General features: G+C 42.9%; 1 protein-coding gene across 2 annotated transcripts in view; it reads right to left on the bottom strand.

The window, feature by feature from the left end:
* Positions 1-21,188, bottom strand: part of PML (promyelocytic leukemia) — a 62,270-nt gene that overhangs the window by 15,430 nt on the left and 25,652 nt on the right. For both annotated transcript variants that reach the window (XM_012801945.2, XM_023510000.1), the window contains exons 3-4: positions 8,342-8,922; positions 6,767-6,822 (exon numbers count right to left, since the gene is read on the bottom strand). In XM_012801945.2, the coding sequence (XP_012657399.1) occupies positions 6,767-6,822; positions 8,342-8,922 (637 nt within the window). The remainder of the gene's footprint in view (positions 1-6,766; positions 6,823-8,341; positions 8,923-21,188) is intronic.

The following is a 21,188-nucleotide window of genomic DNA, read 5'->3' as shown; positions in this document are numbered from 1 at the left end:
GTAGGGAGGGAGCAGGAAACGGGGAATGACTGCTTCATGAGTATACATGGGGTTTCCTTTAGGAATGATGAAAACATTCAGTAATTAGATAGTTGGTAATGGTTGTATGAGAGTATAAATGTATAGGAGGCTGAGGCAAGAGGATCACTCAAGCTCAGAATTTGAGGCCAGCCTGGGCAACACCATTTTTTTTTAAGAAAAAAAAAATTACAAAGATTGCGAATGTACATGCAAGAATGGTGAAACAAACACATGTACTCAATACCAAATAGAAACTAATCAATCAACACTTAAGTGTATATATAAAAATAAATCTCAATGAAAATCAATCTGAGGGCTCAGTGTCCATAGTTCAGTGGTTATGGCGTTGGCCACATACACTGCGGCAGGCAGGTTCAAACCTGGCCCGGGCCTGCTAAACAACAACAACAACAACAAAAATAGCCAGGCATTGTGGCGGGCACCTGTAGTCCTAGGTACTTGGGAGGCTAAGGCAAGAGAATTACTTAAGCCCAAGAGTTTGAGGTTGCTGTGAGCTGTGACATTAGGGCACTCTACTGAGGGTGACAAAATGAGACTCTGTGAAAAGAAAAGAAAGGAGGGGAGGGGAGGGAAGGGAAGGAAAAGGGAGAAAGGAAAGGAAGAGAGAGAGAGAGGAAAGAAGGAAGGAAGGGAAGGAGGAAGGGAAAATCAAGCTGGGGATGGGGAGGAGGAGGATGGATAAATTCACACCTATTAGGTACAGTGCACACTGTGTGAAGGGCACACTTACAACTTTGACTCAATCTTTAAAAATAAAAAAGTATATAAACAAAACATGTGTACCCTCTAATACTGTGAAATAAGAAAATGTCACCCCCACAAAAAAGAAATGGTAAAAGTGTGAAAAAAATATTTCAAAAACAAAAAGGATTATGAATGTACTAAATATCACTCATTTGCAAAATGGTTAAAATGGTGAATCTTGTATGAATTTTACAATAAAAAAATTATAGTTTTATAAAAAGTAGGTGCTATACTATGACTATTGCTGATCGCCAGAACAGAAAACTCAGGCACAGAGACGTGAAGTGATTTCCAAAGGTCACACAGCTTAGGAAACCTGGCCTGCTATGAATCTAGTGGTTTATAAATGGCAGTTCCCCTCTTGCCCTTGTGCCCTCTCCCTTTAATCACATCCTTCCTTGTTGTCTTTCTCTATTTTGTGAAACTGAGGTATACACTGGACCATTTGTTGAAAATGAGTGAGTGGCAGGGATCTACTTTCCTCACAGACACAAGTTCTGTCCCTCCTAGGAGGGCCTCCTGAGAACTACTGGCCAATCCTGGTCTGGTTGAGGAGGATCACAACAGAGGCCACCGGGCAGGTGAGTTAAGGCAGGGAAGGCCCCAGCCTGGCACTGACTTTGGCAGATACTGGGAACTGGAACCCTGTGGCAGATCCTTCTTAGGGGCCCCCACACCATTTTCTATGATGGGTTGACCTCCCCTCTGCTCTCCTTTCTTTTTGTCAACATCTTTATACAGAGGGTGGAGAATGTTCTCCCTGGATCAAAGGGCTAGGAGCCTCTCTGGGGAAGGGAAAGAACAAATGATCTCCTGGGGTCTTTCTCTCCCAGGTCTCCAGGTGAAATCTATGCTCAACCACTAAGCTTTACAGGCCAGCGTTTTGGGAACTACAGCTTGAGACCCATTCACCCATTTGTGGATCATGAAAGGAATTTAGTGGGTGGTGCCCATAACTCAGTTGACAGGGCACTGGCCACTTACACCTAGGGTGGCAGGTTCGAACGTGGCCCAGGTCTGCTAAGCAACAATGACAACTACAACCAAAAAATAGCCGGGCGTTGTGGTGGGCGCCTGTAGTCCCAACTACTTGGGAGGCTCAGGCAAGAGAATCGCTTAAGCCCAAGAATTAGAGGTTGCTGTGACCTATGATGCCACTGCACTCTACCCAGGCTGACAGCTTGAGACTCTGTCTCAAAAAAAAAAAAAAAAAAGAAAGAGAGAAAAAGAAAGCAATTTAATGGGTCGTGACCAACATTTTTTATATTAAAAAGTATAGAATAGACATTATTGGAGGACGCTCCATATAGTAAGCATAATATGTTTTGAAAACTTCCATTTTAGCCACGGGTATATGTGTGTACGTGTGTATATACTGAACATGACTGTGTGAAATGTATTTGTTTTACAGGAAGTGGGTGGTCAAAAAAGCATCTAACCTGCCTCATAACCATGTGGATGACTATTATTTTTAAGAAAAAAAGACCACATATAGTGGGTCACACCTATAATCCCAGCACTTTGGGAGGGCAGAGGGTCACTCAAGGCTACAAGTTTGAGAGCAGCCTGGGTAGCATATTGAGGTCCCATCCCTACAAAACCTTTTTAAAAATTAGCCAGATGTGGTGGCACATGTCTATAGTCCCAGCTCCTCAGGAGGCTGAGGTTGGAGATTACTTGAGTACAGAAGTTCGAGGCTGCAGTGAGCTATGACCACACCACTGTAATCCAGCCTGGGCAACAAGGTAAGATGCAGCTTCTTAAAAAAAAGTAAGTGAGAGAGAAAACAAATAAATGTTGGTGAGGATCTAGACAAGTCGAAACCCTATGTACTACTGTCGGTGGGAATGTAAAATGGTACAACCAAATACAGAAAACAAGACGGCAGTTTCTCAAAAAATTAAAAATAAATTTTTATTTATTCAGAAATATATTCAGAAATTCCATTTCTGGGTATATAACCCAAAGAATTAAAAGCAGGGTCTCAAAGAGATATTTGTACGCCCGTCTTCATAGCAGCATTACTCACAATAGCCAAAAAGTTGAAGCAACCCAAGTGTCCATTACCAGGTGAATGGATAAACACATACAAATACATACAACGCAGTACTACTATTCAGCCTTCAAAAGGAAGAAAATTCTGACACATGCTACAATGTGGATGAACCTGGGGAACATCATACCAAGTGAAATAAGCCAGTCACAAAAGGACAAATACTGTATAATTCCATTTATCTGAGGCACCTAGAGTAGTGAAAGTCATAGAGACAGAAAGTAGAACAGTGGTTGCCAGGGGCTGAGGAGAGAGGCACTGGGGAGTTAGTATTATACGGAGTTTCACGTTGGGGAGATGAAAAAGTTCTACGTGGTGGTGATGGGTGTACAATAATGTGAATATACTTCTACTGTGAACTGTACATTTTCAAATGATTAGGATGGTGTGTTTTTTGTTAAGGTGCATTATACCATAATTTAGAAAAAATAATTTTTTTAAGGGGGGTTTAAAAAGTCTTGCTCTTTCCTTCTTTGTCTGGCTCTGCAAATGACTGGTACATAAAGACTCCCTTTCCACTTCAGCCGTGAACTTCTCGGGGGGGCCTCTCTGCTTCTGCCCCACCCTCCCTCCTACCTCCCACTAATGTTAATGAAGCAGGGGATGCAGAGGAAAAGAAACACAATGACTGGCTACAGTTGATTTATAGCTATAAAATAATTTTTTTTCAATAAAGTATTGTAACATCATTATAAAAAGAGCCTATGAGAAGGAGGAGGGAAAATACTGGGGGGTGCTGCTGCCCTACCCGGACACTCCCAGGTAAGCCTGTTGGTATGTTTTCTCTTCCTCTCTTCCAGGTGCACAGTTGGATGAAGGTAAACAAACTGGCAGTTTCAAGAGGAACAAGTGCTGGAACTAGAAGCCCAGCTCCTGCCTCCTAAGGCAGAAACATGGGTCCAAGAGCTGCCTCTCCCCTGGCATGGCTGATGGAGCCGCAGGGATAGCCCATCTCTGCCTGCTTCACCTGTCCTTTGCACTCACACTGTGTTACCTGTTTCCCTCCTTCAGCTCCAGCACCTCCCACAGCCAAAGACTAAAGTGAAAAGCAAGAGGCTTTGCAAAAAGGGCGTTCCTCTGATGCACTAAGTTCAAGCTGTTTCACAGTTGATAATGAGAAGCCACATCTGCTCAGCTCTCTTGTTCATTAATCAGTGACTGGTACTTAGAAGATAACTGAGTCTGTAGGCCAAAGGCATTTTCCCATTATTATTTCACATTATTTCATATTTCCAGACATTATCCATTATGATATTATTTGTAATAGCAAAACAATCCAAATATGTACCGACATATGGCTAAATAAACCACACTCCATCCATTCGATGGACCACTATGCTGCTGTAAAAAGGTATCAGGATCTTACAAGGGTACAAGTGAATCTTTCTAAGAGTAGAATGTGAACGTTTTAAAACAATAACTAGGCTTGGTGCCTGTGGCTCAAGTGGCTAAGGCGCCAGCCACATATACCTAAGGTGGCAGGTTCAAATCCAGCCTGGGCCCGCCAAACAACAATGATGGCTGCAACCAAAAAATAGCCGGGTGCCTGTGGTCCCAGCTACTTGGGAGGCTGAGGCAGGAGACTCGCTTGAGCCCAGGACTTGGAGATTGCTGTGAGCTGTGATGTCAGAGCACTCTACCCAGGGGGATAGCTTGAGGCTCTGTCTCAAAAAATAAAATAAAATAAAATAAAACAATAACTAAGAAAATGACATGAAGGGTATGTTAACCAGTTTGATGGAAGTGTTACGGATTGTGTGTGAAAACCCCACACTGTACCCCAGAAGTGCATTAATGTACATAGTTACCATTCAATTAAAAAAAAAAAAGGGGCTGGAGTTCCGAATGCGTGCCCTTGAGAACTGCCTGTAAAGTGCACCGAAACCCGTGCCTAACTTATACATTCTAATTGAATTATCTTTATTCCTGAAAAGTACTTATTGAAGGCATAGGGTGTACCCTATGCTCTGGTAGGCACTGGAGGAAGGAGTTGGTAGATGTTATTGGGTTGTGATGGGTGCTCAGAGGGAAGTGGAATTCAGTGAAAGAATGGTGGTGGGAGAGGTGCAATTTGCTCAGTAGGTTGGGAAAGAGTTTGCATTTGAGCTGAGATCTGATGGACAATCAAAAACTTAAGGAGAAGTCATTCCCAGGCAAGAAAAAGCGTAGGTGCAGAGGCCCCAAGAAACTTGGTTCTTCCACAAGTGGACCAGAGCGAGTGTGGACTGTCATGTAGTGAATGATGATGGGATTAGGAAAGGAGAGAAATAAATTCCCAGGAAACTCTGGGAAAAAAAAAGGTATCAAGGAGGTATCAGGAAGCTCCCTACCTACTGACAGTATAAGAAACTCTGAACATATCACTGCAGAGTGGAAAAACCTAGGATGTAATCAAGGGATGTTAAGAAAATATCCAGCCATTGTTATCATACACAGTACTGTGCTACCTTTGTGCAAAAATAGAGTGGAAAAAGCAAACATTATAATCACATTTGCTTGTAATTACATAAAGAAATTCTGGAAGGTTATATAAGAAACAAATAAAGGTAAGTCAGACATTGTGGTGGGCGGGCTACTCAGTGGGCTGAAGCAAAGGGATTGCTTGAGCCCAAGAGTTTGAGGTTGCTGTGAGCTATTATGACCCCACAGCGCTCTACCTAGGGTGACAGAGTGAGACTCTGTCTCAAAAAAAAAAAGAAAGAAAAGAAAAAAGAAAGAAATATAGATAGGTACATGGGTATAAGAACTGGACAAATGAGGGATAATGCAGTGAAACATCACTTTATATATTTCTATTTCTGACCTTGTGATTGTACCATTAATCAAGAAATAAAATGCTTTTTACTTTTGAACCATTTGTACGGGAATGCAGTACCCATAGCAGTTAAGAGTTGGCTTTTAGTCTTGTCCCCGACTTATTATGTGTGGCCTTGGGTAAGTCACAACCCCCTGGCCTTAGCTTCATCTGTTAAAAATAAGAGATAGGCTCCATGGTCTCTCCTATCTCTAAAACTCTCAGACTCCAAGTCCTGCCTCCTCCAGGAAGCCTCTCCTGATTGCCTCAGCCTATAGCAATCTCTCTCTTCTATAAGTCACTCCAAGACAAAGCTAGGAAGCTATTCCAGACCCTTCCTCCCACCAGAAGACCTGCTATACATGGAAGACTGGCAGTCCTGGGCCCAGATCCTCAACAGGCAGGCACACTGAAAACTGAGTGACCAGGCTGGGAAGGAGACCAGATGCCAGGTCCAGGAAGGAACTGAAGAAGCTTATCCTGGGGGAGAGGACCATGCTTGCAAGCCCCCCTCCCATCAAGGGGATGCCACCACATTTCATCTAAGAGCAGTCAACAGGTGATGGAGGTTTCCCCAAGAATGAGCAAGCTTCCTGTCCCTTGAGGTGTGTGCTCAAAAGCTGGACAGCCGTGGGTCAGGGGTGCTGCAGAGGAAATACCAATGTTAGATAGCATAGGGGTAGCATCTAAACTGAGAAACTGTGGTTCTAAGATATATAATGATCCTGGCATCACACCAACAGAATCCAGGCTGCTGGGGTTCAGATCTGACTTCTGGCCTCATTCTCTGTTCCTCTCTAAAAACCATGTGTGTGGGAAGAACAAGGGAAGGTCCACCCATGTTGACCCTAGGAAAAGGCTCCCACATTTAGGGTGGGTACAGAGAGCAGAGGTCATCTTCCACATCCATCAGGGCTGCTGTAAGTGACCACTTCCTTTACCATCTGTCCACACCTGGCATTTAGGAGCTCAGAGTCAGCCAGCCAATCCTTTCTCCCACGAAAGCTACTGTCCAGCCACTTGCTGCCCCTATCCCAGGCACTCTCCCTGCAGATACAGGGGCAGCAGGACTCACAGTCACCCTGACCTGTTGGGCTCTACGACCTCCCGTTCAGACCTTAAACCCATCTCACCAAGTCATCATCAGAAGCGTCCCTGAGAGGGCTGGCTCTGTTGCACAGAACTGCATCTGGAAAATACAGAGAAGGTCACAGGCAGGTCAGAGACACCCCAGTGAGGAACAGAGGGGCATCCTGGCCTGAACAGGGACAGAGGAGGTCCTTAATGCTTTTCCTGGCTACCTATTCTCCACGGCATCTCACTGCACTGGACAGCTGCAGGCAGAGGCTGGTGGTGGAAAGGGACGCTTTTCTCAACTACTGTGTACATGAACCCATCCAGAAGGGAAAGAGAGGTGGCCTTAGAGAGTGCCTGCCTTTAGCTCCAAACCCCAAGCGTACCGCTGTATCTCTGAGCCACCAGCAAGCAGCAGTGTGGACAACCAACCACAAAGCTATTACTGCTCATTGACTACATATAGTGAAAGCGCCATGATAGTCTTCCCTACCAGCAATCCAGTTTCTATTTAAATCTAAAGTTAAATTTTATTTCAATCAATTTAATTTTATTTAAATCTAAACCTCTCATGCTTCTGAATAAAATAACTTCTCTCTGCCACTGACAAGTTATAATACCCAAGCCTAGCCATTTAAGCTCTGTGGGGTTGTTTCCTGGATATGGGGTAATACTCACTGCCTAGGTGAAGAAGGCACAAGTCTATGCCCACCCTAGGACTGTCCTTTACAAGCCCACCCACATCAGCTCCAGGAGGAGTAAGTGTGCCCTTCATCACTGGCACCTGTCCAGGTGCCTTCAGAATGTGTAGCTTCTCTCCCCTTTCTCAGTAAGGGCATCCTGCACTTGGCTGTTCAGAACTTAGAGATCTTGTCAAAGAACCCTGGAGGCCCTCTTGTACACTCCCCCTCCACTTGTTTGAAAGCCTCCCTGATGTCTCCAGCTCATACAGAGCTGCTACCAACTCCTGGATTTGCACTGCAGACCTAAGCACTGTCTCACCGGTCCATTATCCAACTAGGATGTGGCTCTGGCTCCTCTCCCAGTTGGAGTGGACTACTCTTGAGATCAGGAGCTGGTCTGCTGTCTCGTGATCCCCCAAGTGCCTAATACTAGGCAGGGCCCACCAAAAGTTGGCAGCTTGTTTCAGATGGCAGGTCAACCTGGGGGCAAGGGATCTCCTTCACTGAGTTACTGCATGCTTTTGGGCAAGCACTCAACAACCCGCGAGGTTTTCTTAGTCTCCGGCTCTAACCCCACATTTCAATTGACTTTTCTGTTTCTGGGTACAGAGAAGTCTTAAGAAAACCTCCTGAAGTGGTCAGTTCCTCTGCAGTTAACGTGATACCAGGATGGGTTCTCAGCTTTACAATTTCTTAACTTTCACGTGTTCTGCCAGGGTTCCAAGGCCACAGCTAGCCCATGGATCTTGTAAATTAGTAAAATGTGTGCCCTCTGCGTGGCTGCTGCCTGGGTCAGAGCCTCCTCTCCCACTTTATTTTTCACCTTGGAACCTAAGACCTGACCAAACCCAAGAGACTTAGTAAAAACTCAGTTTCCTTTTCTGTCAAATCAAAGTGACCTTTTGACTCGCCATCAAGCTGGCAAACAGACTGACCACAAGGGCAGCTTACCTGTACCCTGGGTGATGCTAGAGGTGAGGACCTCCAGGCGCGCCCTAAACTCGTCGAAGCTGTCCGTGTGCACTGTGGCTTGCGGGGTCTGGGGCTGCTCCTGACACAGGCGGCGGAGCGCCTCTCGCAGGAAGCCGTGCATGTCCATTACCTCCTGGTCAGAGGCGAAGCGCCTCATCTTCTGCACGAGCATGCCACCCATGCGGATGCGCTGAAGCTTGGTGTTCAGGCTGCCCAGCTGCCTGGCCATCTCTTCGTAGTCGCGCTCGTAGCGCTCCTTCACGGCCTCCAGTAGGTTACGCTCCTGCGCCTCCACGTGCTTTACTACCTCGCGCACCCGCTCGCGGATCAGTGCCTCCATCTCGGAGCGCCTGTGGCCCAGCTGGCTCACCACCGCACTCATCTGAGCATGCACCTCACCAAAGGCGCTGTCCTGCTCCTGCAGTCCCTGAGTCATCGAGTCCAGCTCCTTCTGCCGCTGCTCAATCTCCAGGTTGATGTCGCATTTAAGATCGCTGTGACTACTGTCCAGGAGCGCGCACGTACAGCACAGTGGCTTGGAACAGCCCCGGCAGTAGATGCTGCAGACACACAAGGCCAGCCTGGGTTAAGACATCCCTGCCTTTTTTTTTTTTTAAACTTAAATTTTCAACTTTAAATTCTTCTTCCCAAATTATCAAACACTCAATCATGGCATGTTTCTAAATCCTCTATGCTTTTCCCAAAAGTGTTTGGGTTATGATGAGAATAATATCCAAACTACCAATAAAACATGAGTACCAATAATATCCAAACTACCAATAAAACATGTGTCTGTGGCTCAAAAGGGTAGGGTGCCAGCCCCATATGCAGGAGGTAGCTGGTTCAAACCCAGCTGCTGGGCCAAAAAAAAACCCAAACAAACCATGAGTATAAAAAGTTACTGCAACGACTTCAACATCTGTGAAACAACTGGAGGCTAAACAGAGAAAACAGTGTCCTTCCACTACATCTGAATTTCCCCTCCCTACGAGCCAGGTCAGCGACATGACATGCACCCTTCTACACCTCTCTCCACTCAGACTGACTCAGGAAAGTGACTCCCAATGCTGAGAGCCACTTGAGGTACAAGTGGGTTCTTGGCTCTGTGCAAGAAAGAACTCAGGAAACAACAATATAGGCAGTAAAGTGAAAGCAAGAGTCATTCAGAAACTGTAGAAAGTCTACTTCAGGCCTGGCATAGTGGCTCACGCATGTAATCCTAGCACTCTGGGAGGCCAAGGTGGGTGGATTGCTTGAGCTCAGGAATTCCAGACCAGTCTGAGCAAAGAGTGAGACTCCATCTTTATTAAAATGAAAAAATGAAGCAAGAGGATTGCTTGAGGCCAGTTTGAAGTTGCTGTGAGCTTTGACGCCTGGGTGACAAAGTGAGATTCTATCTCAAAAAAAAAAAAAAAATATATATATATATATATATCATTAAAAAATAAAAGCCTGGGTGGTGCCCAGGGCTCAAAAGAGTAGGGCGTCAGCCCCATATGCCAGAGGTGGCAGGTTCAAACCCAGCCCCAGCCAAAAACTGTAATAATAATAATAATAATAATAATAAAAGTCTGCTGGCCTGAAAGAGCAGAGGCAAGTTCTCCAGGAAAAAGAGAACTGCCCCTAGTTCCTTTTGCCTTTCTATTTAATTAATGGGCTAAAGAAGGGAAGGACTATTCATGGCAGGGGCAGTGTTCCGCCACCATCTTGGTGCTAATCAGTTGAAACTTGCCTTGCCTGCATCCTGTTTTGAGAGGCACAATGTGAAACTGTTTTCACTCAGGTAAAGTTATAGCAATGCCTAAAGCAATGCTCAAGGAATTGCCTGCAGCAATGCTGTACCCAAAGCAGTAGCTGCCAGTTCCCTATCTCAAAACTGCCTCACAACAATCCCAGACTGCTGCTGCTTGCAGGATTTTACGGATTTGACACACATCAAACATCACACTTAACCTTTGCAAGAGATGGTTAGGTGAGAATTATGGATCTCCTCATCTCACAAATGAAATTATAAAATTGGCCCAAATATTTACAACAATTTGGGGATTGAAGTTTGTTCTAAAAAAATGGCATCATGCCATATTATTACTTTGTAACTTCCTCCTGGTAGGGGTCTCCAGAACCCCAGCCCCAGTTTGGGCTTTCTCTGGGTGCCACTAGCAAGTGGTTCCCAGAAACCTAAAGTGACTAGGCTGGGGCAAGAAAAGAAGTCAAGTTGCAGCGGAGCTGGCACAAAAAGAGGAAACCAGGCAGTAAAACACCTAAAGTGATCTCTCTCACCTCTTCTCTCGTTCATGAGAGGGACCCACTTCCAACTCTCTATGTATGTGTCCTTTTTTTTTTTTTTTTTTTTTTTTTTTTGAGACAGAGTTTCATTCTGTGCCCTGGGTATGTCATGGTGTCATAGCTCACAGCAACCTCAAACTCTTGGGCTCAAGAGATCCTCCTGCCTCAATCTCCCAAGCAGCTGCGACTACAGGTACCAGCCACAACACCTGGCTGTTTTTTAGAGACAAGGGTCTCATGCTTGTACAGGCTGGTCTCAAACTCCTAAGTTCTAATTCTAGGCTTCCCAGAGTACTAAGATTATAGGTATGAACAACTGCCCCAACTCTCTTTAGAAGTGTTCTAAGCTTTCTCTTTGTTCTTAAATAAAATTTCTCTTTGTTATACTGAAACTTAGTTGCCTCAGGCAAAATCTGCAAATAACAAACAAACAAACAAAAGCAAAAAGTTTATTTAAGCAGATAGTTTACTCCTAAGAAAGGAATGGGCCTTATCTTCACAATGAGGAAGGACCTACCGCCCCATAATCTCCACTAGAGCAATCTATTTTCCCAGCCCCAGCTTTGCTCTTCCTATTTCTAATGGGTTTTTTTGTTTTGATTTATTTTGTTTTTATTTCTTTGCTTATTCTTTGCTTTTTTTTTTTTTTGTTATTGAGACAGAGTCCCATCTTATGCCCTGAGCAGAGTGCAATAGCGTCATAGCTCACTGCAATCTCAGACTCCTCAGACTCAGGCTATGGGCATCCAGATGCCTCAGACTCCGCAGAGCCTGGCTGGGTTTTTTGTTTGTTTGTTTGTTTTTTATGAGTCTGGGTCTCACTCTCAGGCAAGTCTTGAACTCCTGAGCTCAAGCAATTCTCCCTCCTTAGCCTCTCACAGTGCTGGGATTACAGGCGTAAGCCACCATGCCAGGCCCTATTTTTAGTGTTTATATATTTCTTAGCTCGTGTTTATGCATTTCTAAACTCATGTTTGTGTACTTCTATTCCCTAATACTTCCCACAATGCCATTGTAACTGTATACAGGGTGGTGGCAAATGTCAATGATATTTTAATGAAAGGCTCCATGTCAAAAGGTCAATTTTTAGGTGCCCCATTTATAACTGTGCAGAAATCATAGATGCTCTTGAGGTTTGACAGCTCCTATGGCCTAACATGTACCCATTTCAGAGGGTCCTTTGTCCAAAGGAAGCTCTTAGCCAGATCTAAAAATCTGGATTGGGTTGGATGGTTCCTCTGTCTCAGCAATCATCTGCTTTTCCTCTTAACCTGGTTTTCTCTCTGTCCCTAACACCTCCTCTAATTTAACTTTTTTTGAGACAGAGTCTCACTATGTTGCCCTGTAGAATGCTGTAGCATCACAGCTCACAGCAACCTCAAACTCTTGGGCTTAAGCAATTCTCTTGCCTCTGCCTTCCAAGTAGCTAGGACTATAGGCACCTACCACTGGGACTATAGGTGCCTACCACAGGGCCTGGCTATTTTTTGGTTGCAGTTGTCATTGTTGTTTGGCAAGCCCAGGCCAGGCTCGAACCTGCCAGCCTCGGTGTATGTGGCCGGCGTCCAAAGAGTTCTAACTTTCATTCAGGACATTCCTCTAAGTCTATAAGCATGAATCTGCTGTATTCTCTTTAATAGTTCCATTATACTCCAGATGGGCCACAGTTGATTTAATCCGTTTGATTGATGTTCAGATCATTTCCTCTTTGTGCATTTTATTTCTTTTCATTTTTCCTGTTTGTGTCTTTTTTAATGCTAATCTGAATGCTACATTAGTAATATCCACATTATATAGCCTAATCATAGGATACTGTTGTCTCTATGAAATAGATGACAAATGATAGGACTGTTAGATTAGAATTTGTGTTCTATTTCAATATTTTTATCTTTAATTAATATACTTTAGCTAGCAGACACTTCTGTTGTAATTGTTATATATCAGAGACTATTGAGGCAAAATAATTTGTCCTAAGTTCATGCAATTAGTAATTGTGAAGTCTGGATGCAAACTGTAGTATGAGGAAAAATGGTCCCTAAAGATATCCATGTCCTAATTCCCACAAGCTGAGAGTATGTTACCTTACAACGCAAAAGGGTCTTTGCAGGTGTGATTACGATAAGAATCTTGGGATAATGAGATTATCCAAGAGTATCTGGGTGGGTCCAATGTAATCACGAAAGTCTTTATAAAAGGAAGAGGGAGGAGGCGAGCGAGAGGGGTGATAAAAACAGGGGTGGGAGTGATGCTCTGCTGACGGCTCTCAAGAAAAGGCGGCCATGAACAAAGGAGTCTGGGCAGCCTTTGGAAGCTAAGAAAAGTGGGAAAACAGATTCTCCCCCAAGAGTAAGGTGACCAGATGTCCCACTTTTGGTGGGCCAGCCCCGATTTTAAACAATTTGTCCCAAGTCCTGCAGTGTTTTAAAAAAGTCCTGATTTTTAGAAAGAATGCATGACAAGCTAGGGAATAGCGGGAGAATGGGAAGAGAATATACGTTGGCTGCTGAAAAGGTTAATGTAACTCCATTTGGGAATGAAGAGGTTAATGTAACTTCATTTGGAAATGAAAAGGCTAATGTAAACTCCCTACTCCCCTCCTGGGCAAGGTATCAGAAGGAGACTGGCTCCCTCCCTTGCTTCTAGGCAAGGACCATTAGCTCGGAAGGAGCCAAACTATCTGGAACAAACAAGTAGTCCCCCCAGTAAGGTGACCAGTCCCAATTTTTAACAATTTGTCCTGCGTCCTGCGGTGTTTTAAAAAAGCCCCAATTTTTGGAAAGAATGCACAACAAGCTAGGGAACACGGGAAAACAGGAAGGGACTATGCGGTTTTCAGCTGCCATGTGGCTATTTCACCAGGATATGCGTTTTATATTATTTTTGTTAATTTTATAATGTTAAACTTTAATAATAACAAATAATTGTTGAGAACTGATTATCGAGAATGGCTTATCAAAGTTTGCATTGTTGTCAGCCCCCCCCCAGGCCCCGCCTCCCCCAATGGTGTCCTGCTTTACCAATGTTAAAATCTGGTCACCTTACCCAAGAGCCTCCCAAAGGAACAAAGCCTGCTTACACCTTGATTTACCTCCATGAGACCCATTTTAGACTTCTGACCTCCGAAACTATAAAACAATAAATTTTTATTTTTTTCTTTAAGACAGAGTCTCACTTTGCCACCCTTGGTAGGGTGCTATGGTATCATAGCTCACAGCAACCTCAAACTCTTAGGTTTAAGCAATTCTCTTGGCTCAGCCTCCCAAGTAGCAGGGACTATAGGGGCCCACCACAGTGCCCGGCTAGTTTTTTGTTGTTGTTGTTGTTTGTTTGTTTTTAAACCCGTCACCTCTGGTATATGGTGCCAGCATCCCTGCTCCTTGAGCCACAGGCACAGCCCACACCTGGCTAGTTTTTAGAGACGGGGTCTCACTCTTCTTGAGTGAGTGGCTGGTCTTGAACTCATGAACTCAAAGGGTTTACCTGCCTCAGCCTCCCAGAGTAGTAGGCCCAAATTTGTATTGTTTTAAGCCCCTAAATTTGTATAATTTGTTATAGCAACAGGAGGAAACTAATATAAAACCCAGACAATCTGGCTCAGTGTCTATACTTGTAACCACTGCCATGCTGCTGTTTCAAACACAGCAGAACCTTGTAATTTGACCAAAGTGACTGTAACACACTGGTCAACACACAGAGGTGGTCAATGTAAGGAACAAGGCCTACTGTACTGACATATACATGTGGTACATGTCCAGTCTAAGAAAATTAGGCCAACTTAAGAAGGTGGTCAATGTAGGGAGGTGGTCAGCTATGAAGGTTCGACTGTATAGTGCTCATCAGTGACAATCTTAATTAGAAATTCTAAGCAATTATCAAAAGAACTAATAACTCTGCAGATTGCAATTTGGCAATACCCACCAAATTTACAAACACATTTATCCTTTGACCAAATTTACAAACACATTTATCCTTTGACTCAGCCATCCTCTTCCTAGGCACATGGGTCATTAGGCAAGTTTTAAGATACACAAAAATCAAGAAACATTAAATCCATGTGGGCAGAAACAAATGAAACCCTCCCAGCAACACCAATAAGCCAAGCAGGTTGAAACTTGCACAGATCAATGAGAAAGGGCGCTGCAGGCTGGGCATGGTGGCTCATGGCTGCAATCCTAACACTCTGGGAGGCCGAGGCAGATGGATCGCCTGAGCTCAGGCATTCAAGATCAGCCCGAGCAAGACTGAGACTCCCGTCTCTACTAAAATAGAAAAAACTAGCTAGGCATCATGGTGGGTGCCTGCAGGCCCAGCTATTTGGAAGGCTGAGGGAAGAGGACTGCTTGAGCCTGAGAGTTTGAGATTGCTGTGAGCTATGATGCCACTGGCACTCTACCCACTGCCCACAGCCTAAGTCTGAGGAGTCTGAGGTTGCAGTGAGCTATGATGCAATTGCATTCTGCTTAGGGCATAGAGTGTGACTGTGTCTCAATAACAAAAAAAAAAAGTCATCCACATAATTCACTACAGCACAGTCCACAATAGCGAGGAATCATAAACCACCCAAGTGTCCACCACTAGGCAATTAGTTACATAAATCAAGATGCACCCATATAGTGCAGCTATAAGAAACCGAGGAAGCTCTTCACATATGGATACAAAAATATCTCCATAGAGAAATAAGGTTAATGACAGGAGTATTGGAAAGGTTAAGTGAGTTATTATACATAGAAAGGTTAGAACAGTACAGGCCTATAAGGAGTGTTCAATAAAGGCTAGCTATTTGTATTATTCTCATATATGTATTAAGTAAAAATATCAAAGTGCAGAAGTATACTTTATGCTACCTATTGTGTAAGAATGGAGAAAAATAAGAACATATTCTTATTTGGGTTACATTTAGGTAAAGAAATCTTAGAAGGACACACAAATTAAGAGAAGTGGTTACAGGATGGGGTGGGGCACAGGGGTAGAGTGAGATGCCTCACTGTTTGCCTTTTCACGTTGCTTTCATATTTAAACCTTGTGAATATATGAATGTATTTTCTTTTTAAAGTTAAAAACAGAACATGAAGGTTGGACATGGTGGCTCATGCCTGCAATCCTAGCACTCTGGGAGGCTGAGGAGGGAGCATCCCTTGAACTCAGGAGTTAGAGACCAGTCGGAGCAAGAGGGAGACCCTATTTGTACTAAAAATAGAGACGCTGTGGCAGGTACCTAGAGTCCCAGATGCGTGGGAGGCTGAGGCATGAGGATCACTTGAACTGAGGAGTTTAAGGTTGTTGTGAGCTGGGCTGATGCCACAGCACTCTAGCCTGGACAAGAGAGTGAGACTCTGTCTCAAAAAGAAAAAAAATATATTAAAATATACACACATATATATATATACACACACACACACACACACACACATAAAAGAGGTATAGGCAACTCCACAGGGTATAAAAATAAAGGGAAGGTAATAAGAAGCAGTTGTCATTTTCCTGCTTCAGACCCATGGGTGAGGGTCTGCTTCTGTTGCGGGATCCCCTTCCTTGGAGACAGTACTCCTAGCCCAGGAGAGCACACAGCAGGCAGCCTGGCTGAACAGAGAGCAAGACCTTCTGGATGACCACAGCCTCTCTCTTCTAGGTTTTATTTCTAAGTCTCTTCTGGCCCAAATGGGGTGTCCCTAAGGAAAACAGCCTCTCCTGCCCCTCCAGATGGAAATAGACAATTGCCAGCAGCTCCCTGTGAACTGCAGCTTAAATCAGACACCCTGGGCCCTGAAAGTCCCCAGCCCTCTGACAAGCACAGGCTCTAAATTGAAGTGACCTCTTCAAGGGCTGGAATGATCTCTTTAGCTGAGTGGTTCCTTCACTCTCATTCAGTGGACATTCACTGAGCACCTACTGTTGCCTGGCACTTTAGAAGAGGCAGAAGGAAGATGGGCACCTGCCTACAAGGAGCTCCATAGCAAGAAAAGAGACTTAATGCAGACATAGAGAGCTGTATCTCTGGAAAGGCAAAATGACAGTTATCTGTTCCTTGGAATACACTGAAGAATGAACTAGAACACTACTGAATTAATAAGAAATTGCTCAGTAAAGTGGCCAGGTTACACATGAATTAAATGAGAAAAAATAGATGAATTCTATCTCAGCAAAGCAAAACAAATAAATATGGGTAAAAATTCCACAATCCCATTCACAACAGTAATTCACAAAATGCTACAAGATACCTAGATACAACCTTAACAAGAAATATGCAGGTAGGGCCAGGCACCATGGCTCACATCTGTAATCCTACCACTCTAGGAAGCTGAGGCGATGGATTGCTTGAGCTCAGGAGTTCGAGACCAGTCTGAGAAGAGCAAGACTCTGTCTCTAAAAATAGCCAGTGTAGTGGTAGGCGCTTGTAGTCCCAGCTACTCAGGAGGCAAATGAATCACTTAAGCCCAGGAGTTTGAGGTTGTTGTGAGCTATGATATCACACACTGTCTCAAAAAGAAAGAAAGATGCAGGACTTACCTGTGTTTCCCTGAAAATAAGATCTACCCAAAAAATAAGCCCTAGCAGGATTTCTAGGCATTTGTTAAATATAAACCCTACCCCGATAATAAGACCTAGTTATGGGCATGGCCATGCATTTTGGGGAGGAGAGGAAGACATCCCCCTGAAAATAAACCCTAGTGTATCTTCTTGAGAAAAAATAAATATAAGACAGTGTCTTATTTTGGGGGAAACACGGTACATAAAAAAAAAAAAAGACAAAAATCCATTGAGATACAGAGAAAATCTAGTAATAAAAATCAGCCTAATTGTTAGAAAACACGAATTAACTACAAGTACATAAAAAACATGAAATTGATTAGTCATTGTACTATAGCCAGCAAGTTTGACAGTCATTAATACATGCTTTTAATAATTTTAAATAAAGTGGATTTCAGGCTACCTTCAAAAAAAAAAAGAGTATATAAAGATCTCATTGTTTTTTATTTATTTATTTATTATTTATTTATTTTGAGACAGAGTCTCACTTATGTCACCCTCAGTAGAGTGCTGTGGCATCACAGCTCACAGCAACCTCAAACTCTTGGGCTGAAGTGATTCTCTTGCCTCAGTCTCCCAAGTAGCTGGAACTACATTTGCCCACCACAACACCTGGCTTTTTTTTGTTGTAATTGTCATTGTTGTTTGGCAGGCTTTTGGTTGTTTGGGATCAAACCCGCCAGCTCTGGTGTATATGGCTGGCACCCTAGCTGCTGAGCTACAGGTGTGAAGTCAGAAGTTCTCATTTATAAAATTATTAGTTCTCAAGTTAATACAAAGATTTGAAGGGCTCAGCACCCATAGCTCAGTGGTAAAGGTGCCAGCCACATGCACCAGGACTGGTGGGTTTGAACCCAGCCAGGACCTGCTAAACAACAATGACAACAATAAGAACAACAACAAAAAACATAGCCAAGCGTTGGGGCAGGCGCGTGTAGTCCCAGCTACTGGGAGGCTGAGGCAAGACAATCACTTAAGCTGAGTTTGAGGTTGCTATGAGCTGTGAAACCAGGCACTCTACTGAAGGTGACAGAGTGAGGCTTTGCCTAAAAAAAAAAAAAAAGATTATGAAGGAATTTTAATCAAATTATGAATGAGATTTCAAAACTTAATCAAATGATTCAATTTTCATATGAAAGAATTAGCAGTTGAAATAGCTAAGAAATTTTTGAAAAACCAGTACAAGGAAGCAAAATTTTCTCTACCAGATAATACATTATAGAACTATCATTATTAGGAAAGTATGGTACTAATTTATGAGTCAAAAAAAGATCCAAACAGACCAGATAGACCTGAAATAGGTCCTAGCATCTGTAGGAATGTAATGTTTTATATAACAAAGAAGGCATCCCAAACTAGTGGACATCATAGGTGTTCTCAAAAATTGAAATCAGGGGCTCGGCGCCTATAGCTCAACAGGCTGAGGCGCCAGCCACGTACACCTAAGGTGGCGGGTTCGAATCCCCAGCCCGGACCCGCCAAACAACAATGATGGCTGCAACCAAAAAATGGCCAGGCGTTGTGGCGGGCGCCTATAGTCCCAGCTACTTGGGAGGCTGAGGCAGGAGACTCGCTTGAGCCCAGGAGTTGAGGTTGCTGTGAGCTGTAATGCCACGGCACTCTACCCAGGGGGACAGCTTGAGGCTCTGTCAAAAAAAAAAAAAAAAAAAAAAAAAAAAAAAAAAAAATTGAAATCAGGGAAACTGGCTGCGGTAGAGACAGTGGGCAGGACTCAAGGTAGGGCCTCACTTCTTGCTTCACACGGAGATAGTCTCCAGTGAATCACAGTTAAACATGAAAAAGAACAATGTGAAAGAGAAAGTATAGTTGACCATTTATTTACTGTCACGATGAAAAACACCTTATAATCACGGAAGAAATAGAAGATATTGTACAGTCACCAACCCTTGGGCCGAGAACCATGGTCCCTGGCCTGTTAGAAACCAGGCCTCACAGCAGCAGGTGAATGAGCAAAGCTTCATCTGTATTTACAGCCGCTCCCCACTACTTGCCTCACTGCCAGAGCTCCACCTCCTGTCACTTCAGCAGCAGCATTAGGTTCTCCTAGGAGCACAATCCCTACTGTAAACTGTGCATGAGGGATCTAGGTTGTGCTCTTTACGAGAATATAATCTTCCCACCCCTCCTCCCTATCTGTGGAAAAAGTGTTTCCTATGAAACCAGTCCCTAGTGCCAATGGTTGGGGACCGCTGATACAGTCAATAGACACCACTGCCTAAAAATTCAGAACTATATGTTCATGACTTACTATTATATAAGAAAAGCAGACTCACGTTGGAAGTAAAACATGGAAGGAGCTACCAGCGCGAAAGACTTTCCTTTCAAAAGAGCTTTCCCAAGGTGATAGGACGGCCATGTATTCATTTGAAAGTCTTAGGCTAAATTCTCATTTAGGCTACACAATTGAGGAATGAAATGTTCTTAATATGAGAACATCCTTGTTAACCTAGCAGCATAATATTCAAATAAGACTATCACTTTTTTGAAAACAATATGTGTAAAATGCAGTTAGCACTAAAAGTGGATGGTAAATAATCTTTCTTCTTTGATTCAGAAGTTACTGTGGAGTTTTACAAACATAGCCTTTATTAGTGAGTTAAAACACTATTATTTTTTCATGGGTTATGGATAAAGGTAAATTTATTTGATAAATAGGGCTCCATTTTCACAATTGCAATGGCTTGAGGATATTTGTTCACTATTTACTTTACATAATAAAATGAGTGCAGCTTTTATCTGCTTTTTCTTTTGCATTGTTTAGTCACCATGAGTTGGCTCCCTGCCTAATTTTCTTTTTATTTGCCACAGTGAATTAGAATATAGTTGAACAACACAGTCTTACTATTACCTCTAACAAAAAGATTGAAACTGTACAAATATTCTTTGTAGGCTCTAAACATAGATTGACTCCATATGATTCCTGAACTATTTGTTTTCATGCTTGTTTTCTAAGTTTGCCTTCCATTTTATCATTTTTAGGTAGGTGGTATTTTTGGGTCATTTCTGATTTTTAATAACAAATACTTTGACATGTTTAAGTCTCTGATTTGAATTTCCATTTTGCAAGAGAAAGAGAAGACAACATATTTACTCTATAAGAAAAGATTTGATAGAAGAGGATAAGTGTATCAAAGTAAGGATACTTTTTTTTAGCTAGTAAAATATGGGTCGTTTTGTGTTTTTCTTTTTTTCTAAAATATTTCTAACAATTCCCAGTAGGAATGGGTGGGTCCAGCCTTCCTTATTTACAGTCCAGCTGCAATGAGTCAGGGTTCTAGCTCCCTCCATTCCCAATTGTGTAATAAATGCAGAAAAATGATGTGAAGGTCACAATTCTCGACTCCATTGCACTGTGTTCCACAAAGGGTCCAAGGTCGGAAAGTGGGAGGGTACCATAATGTCACCGATGATGTAAAGAATTTGCCTGGAAATTTCCTTGACTCGTGCATTTTCTAAGACCTTACACTACTCTTGTGAATTAATAAGAAAACAATTAAATCACTCCCCTCAGGATAGTAGGACGCAGGTTAAAAATACTACCCTCAGCCACAGTTATAGCCACAGCATAGATTAATGATTCTTCAAACTGTTTTTTGTTCTCTTATATTTATTTAAAGATTCAGGGCATCTATAGGGAAAAAATAATCATGATAGCAGAGAATACAAGTGTAATTTTTATATCAGCTTGATGTGATGACACTTCTGTGATAGTGTACATAATATGTGTTTAATACAGAGTATGGATAGTGAAAGACTTTTCTTTTTCATCTTGTTTATAGTGACATTTTATCCAGATTGTAGATGATATAAATTCATGTTACTGTACTATTTTGTTGAAATTTTCTGGTCTTATTATTGACTAATGAAAAACAAAGCTTTTAAAGTTTTTACGTACATATAAGGATCTTTCTTTTTTTTTTTTTTTTTTGACACTATGCTTCAAGCTGTCCCCCCGGGAAGAGTGGAAATTTTTTTAGTAGTTATAAAAAAA

This window comes from Otolemur garnettii, unplaced genomic scaffold (assembly GCF_000181295.1).
Source record: "Otolemur garnettii isolate 467f Iridium unplaced genomic scaffold, OtoGar3 scaffold00011, whole genome shotgun sequence".
Classification (NCBI taxonomy): domain Eukaryota; kingdom Metazoa; phylum Chordata; class Mammalia; order Primates; family Galagidae; genus Otolemur; species Otolemur garnettii.
This window is presented reverse-complemented; position numbering and strand designations above follow the sequence as displayed.